Source organism: Balaenoptera musculus, chromosome 21, assembly GCF_009873245.2.
Source record: "Balaenoptera musculus isolate JJ_BM4_2016_0621 chromosome 21, mBalMus1.pri.v3, whole genome shotgun sequence".
In the NCBI taxonomy this organism is placed as follows: Eukaryota; Metazoa; Chordata; class Mammalia; order Artiodactyla; family Balaenopteridae; genus Balaenoptera; species Balaenoptera musculus.
In genome coordinates, this window is record NC_045805.1 from 20,486,415 (window position 1) to 20,503,669 (window position 17,255).

At 35.5% G+C, this 17,255-nt stretch overlaps 1 protein-coding gene across 2 annotated transcripts in view; it reads left to right on the forward strand.

Moving 5' to 3' along the window:
- SGCZ (sarcoglycan zeta) overlaps window positions 1-17,255 on the forward strand; it is a 902,846-nt gene that overhangs the window by 586,029 nt on the left and 299,562 nt on the right. For both annotated transcript variants that reach the window (XM_036838469.1, XM_036838470.1), the window contains one exon: window positions 13,241-13,435. In XM_036838469.1, coding sequence (XP_036694364.1) covers window positions 13,241-13,435 — 195 coding nt within the window. Of the gene's footprint in view, window positions 1-13,240; window positions 13,436-17,255 lie in introns of those variants that run through there.

Below are 17,255 nucleotides of genomic sequence, written 5' to 3' on the forward strand. Positions count from 1 at the left end.
GAGCACGAAACTTCTTCCACTGAAGTTGGATTCTGTCCAAGGTAATTGCACTGATCTGTGACCTATTGCTCTCTAATCTGTTATGTAAAAAAGACTGTGAAGAACAGGTGCGTGAGAGCATGCCTATGGCTTTAAGCAAGTGCCTTCAGGTCACTGTTTTCAGAGGACTGCTTCCCGGAACCCATCTCAGGGACATAAAATAAGTCCTTAGAATTTAATTCAATCTTAATTTGGCCATTTTTCTTAGGTGTAGGTGAATAATAAATGTTCCATTCCTAAGAATTACCTTAGCCACCTTACAGTTAACTCTTACCCCTACTATATATTCCCTCATTCCACTCCACTACACGGCTCCCCTTGTTAGACAGTACCTGGGTCTTCCCTTTTCTTGCTCTGATTACAAATTTCAGTTTTCTTTTCCTTTTAGAAGGCTCAGCTCAGGATAGACTTACTTCACGGAGTAGCAGTAAACAAATTTAACCTCTCACCATTTTTTTCTCATCCTGTTTTTCACTTTACATTTGTCTATATATTTTCAATATACGCTTAAAACAAACCCTAGGCAGATTTTCGTCACTCTCGTTTTACAGGGAAGGTACATAGAGCACAAATATCATGTCCAAGTTCACACATGGAGAGGACGGCGCTAATAGCTGCTTTCCAAACATTAGTCACTTTCTACAAACTTTATGATTTCCCCCATATTTATACAACACATATACCTCTATGTAAATAAAGCTATTTTTAAAGGAAATTTTAGACCAGTACGGTAAACTAGAAACCTGTCTCGCCAAAAGACAGCATACTAAAAGATAACTGGAAAGATACAGCCAGTTTCACCTGCTGTAAGGTAGCAGGAAAGATAAATGCAACAAAAACAAAACAAATTTATTATATCCTAACTAGAGACATACTGTTTGACTGAAAACTTCCCCAACAGCTCTTTTTCTGAGGGGAAGGGCTAGAAATTAGTAATTTGCTTACTAGCATAAGAACGACTTTCCACATGATGTGCTAAGAAAGCTTGGAAGCAAATGTAAAAGAGAATAGATTTCTCTTTAGGTGAATCAAAGATGTTTAATGTCATGCTTATTTACTGTCTGAAGTGATTACACTTTTCACAATTTCCTTACCCCCTGTAGTACAGAATCTCACAGTGGGGGAAGCACAGATTACATTCATTTGCCTATTTGTTTATGGATACTAGAGATGGTTTGGTGTATACGTAAATGTATTTTAAATGCTTTGCATGGAGTAGGTGTTCAGTAAATATTTGTTGGGAGAGTAGTGTGACATAATTAAAAAAACCAAAACATCAACAATAACTCCCATATCAATCTCTACACCTGAATCCAAAAATCAATTTCCTGCTCATCTGTGGGATTTTAAGTATGTTAATTTCAGGGGCTGTAGATTATTAGGTACTAAAATGAGACTTGCAATAGTCAACTTCTGTAGAGTGGTGTTGATGAATACATGAGATAACCTAGGTCAAGGGCTGGCTGAGTACTTAGGCCATAGGCAGCGTGGGGTCCGGCTGAGAAAGTAAGTTCAGGAATCAGAAGGTACGTTTTACATCTCCTGCCTCTAGTAGCTCTTGCCCCTATTTCCTCTGGGAGAAATTTCCTAAATTCTCCAGGCCTCATTTTTCTTATCTTATAAAAAAGGGTGGTATAAAAAAGATAAAAATAAAAAAGGGTGATAATAACAGTTTCCCTTGTAGGGTGGTGGTTAGGATTAAATGAGTAACACTTGTTGGACATTACTATCTAGCACATGATAATCTCAATGAGATCATTTTCCTTAGTTAGTTCCCTTTCTTTCCCTCAAATGAAGAATCATTCAGTGTTAAAATATGGTTCTTTTTTCACTGAAAAGGATTCTTTTTCATTTCTTAATAGAAAGTAATTTGGGTGGGTATTATTAAAAATAAACTAACTCATTTCATTTTATTTTCAGATTACATGGAAACATTTAGCTTTCTAGTTTAGGAATATGACCAAACACAAGCTGGGCATAAACACATCTGATAGGCAGCACTGAAGTACTGTTAAAATGCAAAATTCTGCACATGGCACTAGACCATGCATTATTGTAATTTCACCTTAATACTGTATCATGAAAATAATGTAGTGTATGAGTACTTTGTAATTCATCATTAAAGCCATACAATGATTCAAATGAATTAAAATATGTGAATTTTAGCTCTTTTAAATTAGATTTTTTAAGGTGTTTTAAACAAGTGATTTTTATTATTGTTTCTTTTCCTATTCATTCCAACCTACCTTTTCTAAAGTATACTATGTACTATAAGTAAATAGTATAAATGTATTATAAATATAAATTATACATGTATACCCACACACACACACATATATATACACACACACACATATATCTCAAGCTTCACCTTGGCTACTGATATTTTCAGTTATTCTTAGAACTAGCAATTGACATGTTTTTAAACATTTCTTTTATATTCTTCTATCTGTGCAGTTTCTTGACTGTAAGATGGGTACTTTTAAACTAGCTAAATGCAATTTACAAAGGTCACCAATTTATAATATGGCCATGGCCTTTTCAGATCATCAGGTAGAAGCCTAAATTAAGTATTGTGGCCTGGAATACAGCTCTCCAGATCTTTGGAGAGAATAAAATTATTAAAAATATATAATTTTGTACAATGCAATAAGAAAACAAGTGGGAGAATATGGAGTCTGGCCTCTATGTAAGCTTTTCAGAAAGCACTTTGTTTACCACACAGAGAAAGCACAGGGCAGGTCCTACGGGAGCACAACAGCCCGCTGTGTGCAGCCAGCTGGTTTCCTGCCCCGTGGACCAGTGTTCGTGGTGTAAGGGAGTAAAAAATAATTTTCTGTCTACACTTCTGAGTTCTTGGCTGAGACCCTAGTAATAGAGGACAGATTAACAAGAGAGAACCAAACAGATTATTAACATGTATCCCTCATGTATACCTGAGAGATAGCACAGAAAAATAAGTAACCCAAAGAAGTGGCTTAGAATTTAGGCTTAAATGCCACCTTAATAGGGAAAGGGGAGGGGAAAGTAGGCCTCTTAGGGGAGAGTAAAGATTTTTAGGGAAGATGAATGGGCCCTTAGAAGAATAGATGGGAGGTGTGATAGTTTGGACAAAGTGTGTCTGGGTGTGATGTCACCTTCTAGTCTCCTCTCCCATGACAAGACTTAATCTTCCCTGGTTGATGAAACTCCTGGGTGGGAGGGGGGGACCTGTGACAACTGAATTTTTGTTTGTCATCTTCACTGCTGCGTCTGTAGCTTCTAGAAAGATGCCTTGTGAGTAGAAAGTGCTAAACTGACTTTTATTTAATATACGAATAAACATGATGGTATTTATGCTTTGGGAATATGTGTTGAGACTAAGCAATAGAGGCAAGAAATAAGTCAGAAGTCGGAAAACTTTAAAATAATCTTGCTATGATAAATCCTAAAACAGAATGCTGACAATAAGGACTGATACAAACAGATATATGTGGAAAATATGAAAAATAAAGAAAGATGGAGCTATATGCTCCCCACCTCCCAAAAAAGAGACATAGGATCTTAGCATCAATAAAATTCTTCATTTTTTATGTACAGTGACTTAAAATATTGTGCTGTTATCAATAGAATCAGAGACATTGGGACAAATAAATAGCTCAATTGTATATACTTAATTGGATTCAGAAGCTTCCGAATTTAGAGTGCTGGAGATTCAGAACTGGGGCTTATATTTGAAGTTCAAATTAGAGATATGTTTTTAAGGATCATTGTCTCAAGAGGACCCCACTACCATCCCTGAGATATCATCTGATCCATTAAGGACATGAAAAAGCTACAGCTTTCCAATTCACAAATGGAAAAAATAAGTCCACAATTGTATATTATTTTGAATCTCATATAATTCCATTCACTCTCACCATGCTCCCTAAATATGTTTCCAATTGCCTGAATTCTATGCTTTCTAAATATATTCATCCATCCATAGAGTCAGCAAATATTTTTGAGTTATTTAATGAAGGCCATGGATGTAACAGTAATATACTAAATGGCATCTTTATGATTCCTAAAGTGCCCCCTTTTCTGAGTTAATATAAAAATCAATTTGATTTCAGCTGAATCAACAATAAAGGTACCAGTAGAATGCCTAGCATGGAGCAGGTATTCAGTAAAAGTGGGTACTAATCTCAATTTATCATTGATAGCATATCTAGCTCTGTGTTTGGTGCTAGGGTGACTATAAAAGAATTCTAAGCAAAGGCATTCATTGTGAGTGTAAAGCAGGAAAAATAATTTCCCCTCTACCCTTATGCATTCTTGGCTGAGAATCTTATAATAAAAAACAGATTAACAAGAGAAAAAACAAACAGAATTTTATTAAAATGTATCCCTCCTGCATGCCCGAGAGATGCCCAGGGAAAAATGAGTAATTCAAAGAAGTGGCTTAGAATTCAGGCTTAAATACCACCTTAATAGGGAAAGAAGAGGGAAATGTAGGTCTCTTAGGGGAGAGTAAATGACGTTTAGGAAAGATGAATGGGCCCTTAGAAGACTAGATGGGGGGTGTGAATAGTTTGTGACAAAGTGGGCCTTCTCCTCTCGGGTGACACGAGTCAATTTGCCCTGGTTGATGCAACTCCTGGGGAGGGGATTTATGATAATTGAGTTCCTTTTGCTGAATCCATCTACAGGCAGAGAAGGGGAGTTCAGAGAAATCCTCTCCCTGTATTTGCTGTTTTTCAAGTGCCAATAGCTCAAAAGAATCAATGTGCCAAAGTGGCATATTTTGGGGTGGCATATTCTGCTACCCTTCCTCAGCTAAGACAAGAAACAACAATAAAACAACTGAAAAGAAAAGGAATACAACACACATATCATCACCAAAGCTCCTCAGCTGAGAAGAATAACCAGTTAATCTTATTCAGTTTTCTAATACCAGCACTGAAAAGAGCCTGATTTGTGGTGTATAAACTAAAATCAGAGTGCCATCAGTCCATTTCTCTTTCCAATTTTCACCTCTGGTGGACAGGCAGGTTATACTCACAATCTAGGTGTGCCTGACCAAGGTTAGTATGAGTAATGATGGACGAAGCATTCACCTCTTCTCCTAGCCCATGTTCTCCCGAACGGCCCCTACTAAGATTCCACAGGGGGAGAGTCGGAGGATCAGGGACAACCCTCAGGCGACATCTCTCCAGCACTGATGGAGATATCTGTCCACACAGGTCCCACTTCATGATGACTATTCAGGCTTCCTTCTACACCCTTCCTTCATGGCATCAGATGCTGAACTGGTCTGCATTTCCTCTCTGCCACTAACTTGTTATATCAAAAATGGGCCCTATCTTTTCCCCCCACTTTAAAACAAAAATTCAAGAGATTTGAAATCTAATTATTGGCCCAGTGGCTTTGTCTTCATCCAGGTAGTGAACATTTAGTTATGCTGGGGATAAAAACTTGTTTTGACGAGATCATCTGGATCTTTACAAAGTCATCTTTGTTTAATTCATTTAAAGCAGTACATTCTAAATTAAAACATATTCTCCATGAATCTCCTCTTTTCCTCATCTCCAAAACTGAGCTTAACCTCAAGCAGAACACATTTCTTAAGAGCTCATTACACATTAGAGAATTTTACCAAAAAACAGAACAAAACAAAACAAACCCCAAATTTGACTATACTATAAATAATTTAAATTAATGTAGTAAAATGTAACTAAGTTTGTGAAAGTGGGGAAAAAGTGACTTTCAGTAGAATAAGTATTTTGAAATTTGTTTGCAAGATTTTTCACAACCACTGGTGCTTTCCAATTAATCATCAAGGCTGTGGAAGCCATACTGTATCTTTCTTGTTCTCTTGAAGTTTTTCTGCTTGCTGTTAGGACAAAAGCCAATAAGCCTTACTCTTTCTCCTATTCTCTTTCTTACTATTGTCCTTTAAAGATGTTTTCCTGTTGATCCTATTGCTTTAAATATTATGGGCTTTCTGGTTGCCCAGTTAAGCTCTCCAGCCGTGTTTCTGGCAAATTTGTGTTTCCTTAAAGATTTTTCCCTTTCCTCCTGCTGTGCATGTGTAGCAGTGCTTTCCTACGGGCTTCTCATGCTTGCAGTCTTAGTGTGAATGATGCTCACACCACCTATGTTGTTTTTTGTTTTTTGTTTTTTTAAATTAATTAATTTATTTATTCTTGGCTGCATTGGGTCTTCGTTGCTGCGCCAGGGCTTTCTCTAGTTGCGGTGAGCGGGGGCTACTCTACATTGCGGTGCACGGGCTTCTCATTGCGGTGGCTTCTCTTGTTGCAGAGCATGGGCTCTAGGCACGTGGGCTTCAGTAATTGTGGCGCGCGGGCTCAGTAGTTGTGGCTCGCAGGCTCTAGAGCACAGGCTCAGTAGTTGCGGTGCACAGGCTTAGTTGCTCCGCGGCATGTGGGATATTCCCAGAACAGGGATCGAACCCGTGTCCCCTGCATTGGCAGGTGGATTCTTAACCACTGCGCCACCAGGGAAGTCCCATACCTATGTTGTTTCATCTCTTGGTGATGATACAACTCTGAGTGGGCAAAAGACTTCCCAGCCTCCTTCAAAATCACTTTAATGGCTAAGTTTTTCTGTTAATAGCACATGAGGGGGTCTGAGAATTGAGTGACTTTATTGTTAGGAACCTAAATCTAAGTCTGTGACTGAATAAGTGCTAAAAACTGTGATGGAGTTTTCATCCAACTAAATACTGGAAAAGTATTTTCTATGTAAAAGTGCTTCATTTTAGAGTACATGAAATGTACTCTAAATGTATGCAGGATAAGCTCAGAATGATGACTGGGTCATTCTCTGTAAATGTCCACATTTTTCTAAAATTTTTATTCATTTGGGAATGTGTTGCCCTTTTAATGTCTATTCAGGTTTCTTTTTTACTATCAGCCTTGGCTAGAGTCCTCTTCTATTTCATCTCAAGAGGCAGCTCCATTTGACTGAGATATCTTTCATCATTCTTGAAATTCAGTTGCTAGGCTGCTACTTTTCCAGGCTGTAAAATCTGACTACAGCATTTTCCATAAACCAACTGGAAAAAAAATTCATTCCAATTGGACATTTTTCTTAAATAGCAATTTTTAACTGCCATCTTCTTGGAATGTGCCTTTGAGAATTAAGTATCACAGATAGGGAGAAGTTTCAATTGCCATGGTAAGTGGACTTTATTGTTTTCAGTCTCTCTCAACATTAGTAGCTGTTTAGAGACTCATTTTCTGGGAACAGAAAACAAAATGCCTTTCTGCTGTGTAAAGTTAATGCCGTATAATTTGGACACTTCAAGCATCTGGTTTTTTAAATGATATTTCCAGCATGTCTTTTAAAATGAACTCCAATATAAATACTTATACGGCACTGAAGGAGGGGACCACTAGCTAAAAGGTGGAAGATAAGTTTTTTAAATGAGTATTTTTACTGTTTAAAAGGAAAGGGGAACTTCAGCATTCTACTTTTCTCCTCCCACGTTGCTCTTATGTAAGTCAGTGTAATGTTCATTTGAGAGCAGAAGGCATTGGGGCAGAGAAAGGCTAAGTGGCTTGCCCTAGGATGTACAGAATAGAATGGCCAGACTGGGATTACGCTTGGCATGTAAATCTGAGACTGCACTTAGCTTGCTGTGCCCATTCCTTGTCTGAACAAATAACAGACAATTGTAGTGTTAAATCTAACATGATCAACACTTAATGAGCAGTGACACCAACATGATTTACCATTTCTCCTGGAATCTAAGCTATTCCCAGTGAGGAAGTTAAGGGGTTTTGGAACTGAGATTCAATTTTTATGGTCACAGAGCTGTTGCATATTGCTACTTGAATGTGCCAAATGCTAGCTCTGTAATCAGAAATTAAAAGCAATTTCCCAAATTATCTAGCTTACTTTCCAGGAGACACATGCTTCTCTTTTATATTCATATTTCCCATAACAGGGAACACAGGGAACAGGTCTGAGCAAAACTGAGATTCTTAATTTATATTTTAATTTTAAGGAATGAAATAGTGAGTTAAACAAATAATCTGCTATTTCCTTCCAGTCTGTGTGCTTACATCTCTGTGTTATAGCCAGTATTGATGTGAGTAGTATTACAATAGTGTTAAATGTGGTATTTTTAAAACAATTACATCAATTATATGACTTGAAATATAAAATTGGGTTCTCTTTACACCTTTATCATCAGATTGACAATTTAGTGGTAAAATCTGGACCGGAGAGAACAGGTTCTCAATACCTGGGCTTGAACTAACTTTCTAATGTCCTCATGCTTTTGGGCAAAGTCCGAGAGTCCTTTTTCTATTCTTGGTAAAACTCAGATTTAAAAAAGTGATGACTTACAATTCACTTCCATACTTCTCAGTTCTCACTGCCATATTTAAGTTGTTCAAACCCCCTCCCTATTAGGATCATAAGGATACAAACGTGAGTGGGTCACTTGATCATCTTTTCAGACAATATTTCTTCCTTACAAAACATAAAACAGAGCATTCCATTAATAGCTTTTATTTTTACCCTTAATTTAGCCATGGCAATGTAAAACAATTATCTCAGACATTGTAATCTCATTTAACCTCTTCTTTTCTTCTAGTCTCACAAATATTAAGACATGTCAAATTTTCTTTAGCCTTTCCTGTCTATCTAGAGAGATGCCACGTCTAATTATATTCACAAATGCCCTCCTTTCTCTACTCCCAATTTTAGAAAGTAAATAATAAAACTTTACTGAAAGAGAGGAAAGACTGTGGGGATGGAAAGGAGAAGATGGTACTTATACCCATGAGCATTCTAGGTCTTATACAGTGAAATCCAAATGGAGCAAGTTTGTAGTGATGGAGCCTCTGATTAAGTGGGCTTTGGAGGAGGTGAGTCTCAGTGCCACAGGTCCCAGAGCCAGGCACCTGCAAACTCTAACCACAGTGCAGCTACCTTCAGTTTTGCATATGCTGATGTGAGTCAGAATACTAGTGCATGACTAAGACCAAGAACTCTTCTCATTGGATTATGATCATTATAACCTGTCTACTTTATTCCCACCTTGTAGAGCCCAGCTGCCTGGCTGATCTTCTGTCATTGTCACTAGTTCCTTGGCCACCACACCTCTGAGAAGGCATAACTCATCTCTGTATCCCAGATGTCACCTCGACTATTGGTCTCATATTAAGTAACCTCATTGCTTTACCATTTTCTCTCTCATATCCTTCAGATAAACTCACACTGGTCCCTGATTTAATACTCCAACATCTGACTTCATATTCTCATCTGAAATCCCATTCCTTTGCTCTTCTCTACCCCTCAAAAAATGTCTATACTCTCTCCACTTCCTCATATTTCATTTTCTATTTAGCCCACTCTAATTAGGCCTTCAGATAAATCTTCAAAGATCTCCTTTAACTTTCTTCATAGAAGATTTCCATCATTTTAATTTCATCTTAGGTGTCACTTCCTTTGTGAGGCATTCTCTTTCTACCACTTTCAAAGTAGTTTCCCACGCCCCCATTATATCACCATGCCTATTATCTTCATAGCATCTATCACTATTTAATATTTTATTGCTTATATCATGAATCCATTATATTGTATTTATCATCTGCAGAGCATATCACTATTTGATATGTCATTTTCTATATATTTATACACATAAATTTGTACGTTATTGGTTTATTGTGTTTTCCATAACTATGTGAAATTCATGAGTGCAGCAAACTTGAACTCTGCCTGCACATAGTTGTCACTAAAAACATATTTTATCGAATGAAGACTAGAGTCTCAAATACTGTGCCTTGCTCTGAGTATTTATACAAAATACCTAAATAATGATGCCAGGTAGATTGGAATATTTATAACATTACCTTGGCTTTAGTATTTTGTACTGTTGTCCCCTTCTGTGAGGCAGGGGAGTAGTAGCCAATGGACTCTGATGCTTTAGTTAATTTTTCTCCCATTCCATCCAGCTCAGTAGACTTTACCAGAATTCTCCAGAGCTAGATTATTAGTGATGAATCATGTTTAGGTCATTGGTGATTAATGAATGATTAATTCATTCTCTTCTAGTATTTACACACTAAGTTATTAAATTTACTGAACAAAATAACCCTTTCTGAAAACCAGATTTTCCATACCTTTGGAGAAAAATGTTGAAAAGTTCACAAGGTCTAGAAAGTGCAAAGTCCAAAATTAAATCAGCCCTTCCCTGAATTACAAGAGGATACAAGTAAATGCATTTATCTTAATGTGAATGCTGATAAACATCTGGATCCAAGAAGGCTGAAGACTTCCTCAACCTTAGCTAAGAAAGACTGTGTTTTAGAAGTTACTTGATTCAAACGAATGCTTTTAAACATAAAATCTAGTATGAAATAGAACTGCAAAACTAAGATGAAGGAAGTCCTAATTATTTTAAGTAATAACCAATAATAGGGGTAGTCACAACCTTGAAAACCAAAAGAATTGCAAAGCAATAATTTTGAGAATGTTGAATTTATATTTCAGAAGGAAGTAGAGAGGACTAACCAGAGAGACATCTCAGCACAGTGATATATTCTCTCAGGAAATCTTGGCCATTTCTCTTTCAGGAAGTTTACTTAGCTCTTCTGAGAAAATAAGTATATCTGCAAGTGTACGTTTGTTACATTCCTTTAGAATGACATTAAACACTTAATTAAACAATTTTCTATTTTATTTATGGAATTCTCATAATGCCAGGAGAACCAAGATATTTCAGAATATGTTTAATACTTGAAAATGGGTCAGCATTTAACATTTTAGGCGAAGGTTGTAAAAGTTTCAAATATAGGGTAGTTTGCTTAATCTCTTACAGTTGTATGTTGTTCTTGTTCTTCTCTAGTACTATGGGAGCCCTGTAACCACTGTGAAAGCTTTTGTGATCTTGAAAAACACTCAGGTCTGTGAGACTTAAGAAAGAAGGAAATTTTTAAAGAAAACTCTATAATCTTGTTGTCTTTTTGCAGCTTGGATATTCTAAGGTATTTTGTGATGAACAAGATACATAAAGTAATAACGTTAAACTCATCTTTAAGAAAATATCATTGAATTTCTTGAGGTGGTAAAATAGTTTTAATTAAATAACAGATTTTTTGTTTTCTTGACAACTTTTTCTCTTGGCTTTTTGTTATGCTATTTGCTTTTTCAAATTGTTAGAGGCATTTGATATATTTACTGAATTTCTGATGCTTTACCAAAAAAAATCAATTCTATTGTTGAAAGACCATTTTCTTTGTAATGTGTGTTTGTTTTATTTCAGATACTTATTAAGTTCTCATTTCTTTTCTAAGGCATGTTAATCTCACCTTCATGTCTAAACAGAATTTGTAGAAATAGAATATTCTAAACAGAAAGTTTGCTTTAATATGAGATTAAAGACAATACATGGTCTGAATAGTCACAGCATTTTACTTGTGACTTCAGATACCAGCTATACCAGGGAAGTTCTCTTCCTTGTCAGCTGGACATAATCAGGTGTCTGGGCTCTTTTGCTCCAGTCTCACATCCATACTCTTCCTCTTTTCAAGAACATAGCTCTTCCTTTTTCTTCCCTTTAATTGTGGTGGTCCTTAGAGTTCCCTTTATCATCTTCCTATAATATATTTTCTACTTTGTAATAATAGCCATTGTCAGAACTATAAAATCTCCACCAGAATCTTCAGGCAAACTAAATTCCCATGGTATTCTGTCACCTGTTATATCACTTTACGTTTTGTAGCAGTTAGTAAGTTACACATCTCCCCTCCAAATTGTAATTAAGGTCTAAAGCTTTTTGGCTACTTTCAAGAAAATATTAAATATTAATTTAAATAATAACAATGACAATAAAGAAAAAGGTAATTTTTTATATTATGAAAGAATTTGTTCTTAATCATCTAATAGTATTAGCTCTTCTAATACATTTAAAATTATAATTTAACATATGAAACTATTTTTATTATATTACATATAATATATGTCACTCATAAAAAATTGGAGAGATAATATTTAACAGTGCATTAATACAATTTGAAGTTATAGCTCTAAAATAAAAAGAAAAATGGGAGAAAGCCAAATAACTTGGATATTTTGCATTTCTCAGTATATAGTTCAACATTTTATTTAGTGTAGGATTAAGTCAATTAACACCATAAATTAATAATCTTACATTATATATTTTGTACTACTTAACAGGTAATTTTAATTCTTTATTAATGTTTTTATTGTTGCATAATTTATTCAGCATTATTTCTGTTGGTGTATTAATTATTAATTGCATGCACAAGAAATCTGAGAAAAACCTAAAAAGAAAAAAAATGAACAATTATTGTTCTATAGAAAATCATATTTTATAAAATTTAAAGTTCCCATCCTTCAGGTAATGAATATATTATTCTGAAAATTGTATACCCAGTACATATTTTTAGGTTTTATCAGATAGTAAATAATGTATTTGCTCTTTGAAAGAACTAATTTAGAACCTAAATTTATATACTACCATAGAATACCATCTCCCCTTTTCCAAAACTGACTTCTGCTGATATCACTGTATTATGTTACAGGATAGTAAATATGCTGTTTGTTCTTTCAGAGATCAATTTTATACTGATAACTCATTGAAACACAACTAAAATAAATAACATTCTAAATAAAAGTTTTAATTAAATAGTTACATCTATGTAATTCTAAATAAAAGTGATTTTCTTTCCATAGGTTTTTGCAAACACATTGACATTTTATTAAAACATATACACTGAGCTCCTTATATCCTGCATTTTTAAAGCCACAGAAATATCTTGTGGTACAGTTGGCCTCTGTCTACTCCAAAGAACAGATGAAGTTCATTCCAAGAGTAGCATGGCTGTGCATACAGTTACTGGGTTTTAGACAAATGGAAGTATTGCTGAGAATCTTCACAGACTCCTGAGAGCAAAGGTCAATGTTAGGGTTGGACAAACCCCGCTGAAAATGATACACACCTTAGAGATGTAACAGGTAGTTAAATAGCTTTGAAAAGCAAAACTAGTGATAAGGATTTGAGGGGTTTTATAACATTTCAATTAATTTTAATTAAATAAATTAATTTTTAATTACTCATCAATAATTGTGTGAGCACTCACTGACCATTATTCTTAGATATCTTGTGCCTTTTGATTTTAAAAAAATCTTTGGTTTTATTTTTGAATACTTCTTTTCTTTCTTTCTTTTTTTTTTTTTTCAGATGACACGAGAACAGTACATACTAGCAACACAACAAAATAACCTGCCAAGGGCTGAGAATGCACAACTTTACCCAGTGGGAATTTATGGATGGCGAAAGAGGTGCTTATACTTCTTTGTCCTTCTGCTGTTGGTTACCATGATAGTTAACTTAGCCATGACAATTTGGATATTGAAAGTGATGAACTTCACCGTGGTAAGTACCACCATGATTTTATATCTATTGCCTTTGGTTGAAAGAAGATATAGCTTTATTTTTTTAATTGACAGTTATTCATCTTAATCTTTACATGTTTGTCTTGAAATTTCGAAGACTGTCATATATTATTTTATGACTGCATTCAATAGGTAATCATGATACATATATTTTACTACCTGCCATTTGAGTGTGGGGAACTTAGATCATGAGACAGCACAGCACATTGATTTATTAGGAAGTTAGAAAACTTTTAATCAATAAGCATGAAGCATTGTTTGCTAAACCTGAGAATCTAAAAAATGTCTGCTTTTAGAAATGATATTTCATGTTAAAATTAATATAGGAAATCACAAGTTCCTTTGAAATACTTTATACAGAGTATTTACCTCTCTACATTTGCTTTCTATGTAATATACTGCATGATCAAATCTAAACCCTGGAATTTTCCTGGGCTGCATGGAACAATGTCTATAATTGTCATCACATGGTGATCTCATTCTATCAGAGAGCATGGTCATGGTAAATAAAAGATAAACCAGGAATTAAATCTCTATTTTACAAAAATTTTAGCAAAATCATTGTATAATCCATAGATGAATTTTGCTTCAGTTTTTTGACCATGTACAATAAACCTATGAGGATGTCTTATCTGGGAAAAATTAGCTGCTTCAGCAAAGTCTAGTTTAGCCATTTTATATTTACTGGCTAAATTCTTAAATTTCTCTACTCTGTCTTTAAACCATTCTGCCTTTGCTTAGAAACCTCAGATAGCTTCACATCCAAGCAGGTATCTTTCTTTGCTGACCAAATTGCTATTATTCTTTAGAACTCTGCATCCTCAGGGGTGAGTGTAAAGCTGGCTATTTAACTTCACTGATCTTCTGATGTGGGGCTGCCTTTAAAAAAAAAAAACAACTCTGCTGTGTATTGATTTAGCAAGAGTCGTTTCTTTCTGACTTCACTAATACCGAATTCTAACTAGAAAATGAGCCCAGCATCTGTCCACAGTGTAGGGCACTGCGGTTGTGTGCAGTAGGAGCCTGGGCGGCAGGTGGCCTAACCTTCCAAAGAGGAAAAACTGTAACTGTGCAAATCATGATAAAGCAGCATATGCTCACGGAGAAAAATGAGCTGAGCAGGGGTTCCATTTTTTCCAATACAGTGCAAATTCTGAAGGGTATTTATTAGAAAAAGAAATGAAAGACAAAGAGAAGAGGGGCAGGACTTAATGTGTTCCAGGATTAGAGAAAATAACTGCTTCCTAGACATGGATATACGTTCAGGGTCATTGACCAAGGCCTGTGAGCCTGTGGGGGGCTAGAGGTGGAGCTGGGGGCTACTAGGCAAATGATAGCTTTATGAGACTCTGGTAACACATATGAACCATTCCTTTGTCCCAGGAACTGGCTCATTCCCGTACCCACCACCCCCCAGAAAAAAAAGTCTTGAGAGTATCTGACACAAATGTCATTAATTCTACCTGTAATCTTTTTGTTCTTCTGAGCTCTGCTCCTGTGTTCACTTACTCGTGCCTGCTTCATTTGTGATTTGTGTATCACACAGTAGGGACAATATGTATACCCCTGCAGATTTTTTTATGCTCTCTTAACTATCAGCCAAACTAGCAGTTGCTGACAGCAAGTTCTCCAACATCATTTTTCTAAAAAATTTTTTTTCTCAAAGAGAAGAAGAGTAGATTTTTCTCCAAGTCTTACAATTTCAAGCATTCTTTTTCCTCTATCAAGAGACATCTTTTAAAAGCTCATGAAAAATAGGATCAACTCTCTCACCTTAGGGAGCCTTGATCCTATCCAGTGACCAGGCCACGGGAATTTTCAGATTAAATGCATGTATGTTTCTGAACCATGTTTAAATTAATTAAGAAAATAGACTTAAATGTGTAATTTCATGGCTGCATGCATCAGCCTCCCATTACCTTGCCCCATGCTGAAGCCAAAGCTGGATAAGCCATTCAGGGAAAATAATTGAACCATCATCTTTGTCCTCCGGATCCACACAGGCCTCTGGGTCTCTGGTACCTATGGAGCTCTCTAATTTGAACCTCAGCTGGCCAAAATGTAAATGTCAACATATTCCTTGGGATAATGAAAAGGAATTTATTTCTGTAGGAATCTTGACATTTATTTACTTATTTTATTTTAGGCATATCTTTCTTTTTTTTGTTTTTTAAATCACAATTTTATTTTTTTATAATCAAAATATAAAACTATCCTTCCTTTAGCTATGTAAGCTATTTATATGTACCTGAAATAAATGGAAAGATAAAGTTGTAATTTTTGTATCAAGATAATTTTTATAAGGTAACATACCCTTTATATCCATGCAGTGATTCATAATTGTTCAGAAAAATTCCAAATTACTTAAGTAATTGCAGATTTTAGCAGTCCTAAATACTCCACATCAGGTTAAGCTGCATGTACTCGCAAAGTGAAATAATTTGTAATCCTCTTACATTAGAGCAGTAAAAAAAATCAATTTTAGTTTTCACTAGTACATTAGGATTGTATCTATCTCTAGAATGAATACCAAAAACCACTTGCCATACTATAGTGAGAAGTAGTAAATGGTGTGTAAATTGGGGAGTGTTATTGATCTGCACAAAACGTATTTCACTTTCATTACAACTGTTGCCATTCAATACATGGAAATATGTGGCTGTTAACATCTCTTATTTGGGCAAACTTGACATGTTATTGCTCTCAAAATATTGTGTTTTCAGCACAGCAAGTGTAGCTGCCCACCTGTTTTATGATGCTTCTTGGAGTCCATCATTATGACCAGTATTACACATGATCTCTATGGTTGATATGACCTTATTCTCTTTCTCATTTTGTGGGAAATAATATCACTCTGCTATTGAGATATCCAGCAGCAGAGAATCAGGAAAAAGGAAATGACTTTATACCACAGGGTGAAAAACTGAGGGTAGATATAAACAATAATTTCCTGGCCATAAGAGTTGGTAAGTGTAGGCATGAGTTGAAGGGAGAGATTTTGAAACAACATTCTCTCGAGATCAGTATAACCCAATTACATGCTTCTGTTGTTGTTGTTTGGTTGTTTGGTATAATATCTTTGTGATTCAATATAATAGACTAGTCCAGCAGATCTGTCAAACCAGGCATTCTGCTGAGGCAATATTCTTTTCTTCCAGTGCCCATGGTAAGTAAATTAGCTCTATACTTGAAAATTGAAAATGAATATAATAATAAAGTATTCATTTTAGTCATGAGAGTACTAAGTAAAAGTTGGTGGCATCCAACTGCAACTTAATTTGATTAGACATGTTAACAAGCCAGCAAAAGAAAGAATGGAAACTTAAGTGCCATTTATGAAGTGAAGATTGAGAGGAAGGTCATGAATGTTGTGACTGAAAAGTCAAGAGTACCCAGATGTGGATAATAATTGAAACAATCAATTAATTGAATAAATTAGAAAAAAATTCTTAGAGGCTTATATGATGAGTGGGATGAATGTTGGATGAAGGGAAATCCCAGGAGAAGCTGGATTGAATATCTTAGTTTTTAAGGATTGAAAAGGAACTGGGACATTTTTAGTTCAACCATCCACGTATTTCTAGAGTTCACTCTACAACGCTCTCTCCATTTGGTCGCTCAGTATCTGCTTAAATCCTCCTTTGGATGATAAGCAAACCATCCCATTATATCACTGGATAGTTTTGTTGTTATTGATATCTTGGTATCTTGTTGCAATCTTTCTGTATGTTAACTCCAGTCTTAGGATCCTAATTCCATTCTTTCAATCTGACATCAATTTATTAATTAATCAAGACCAC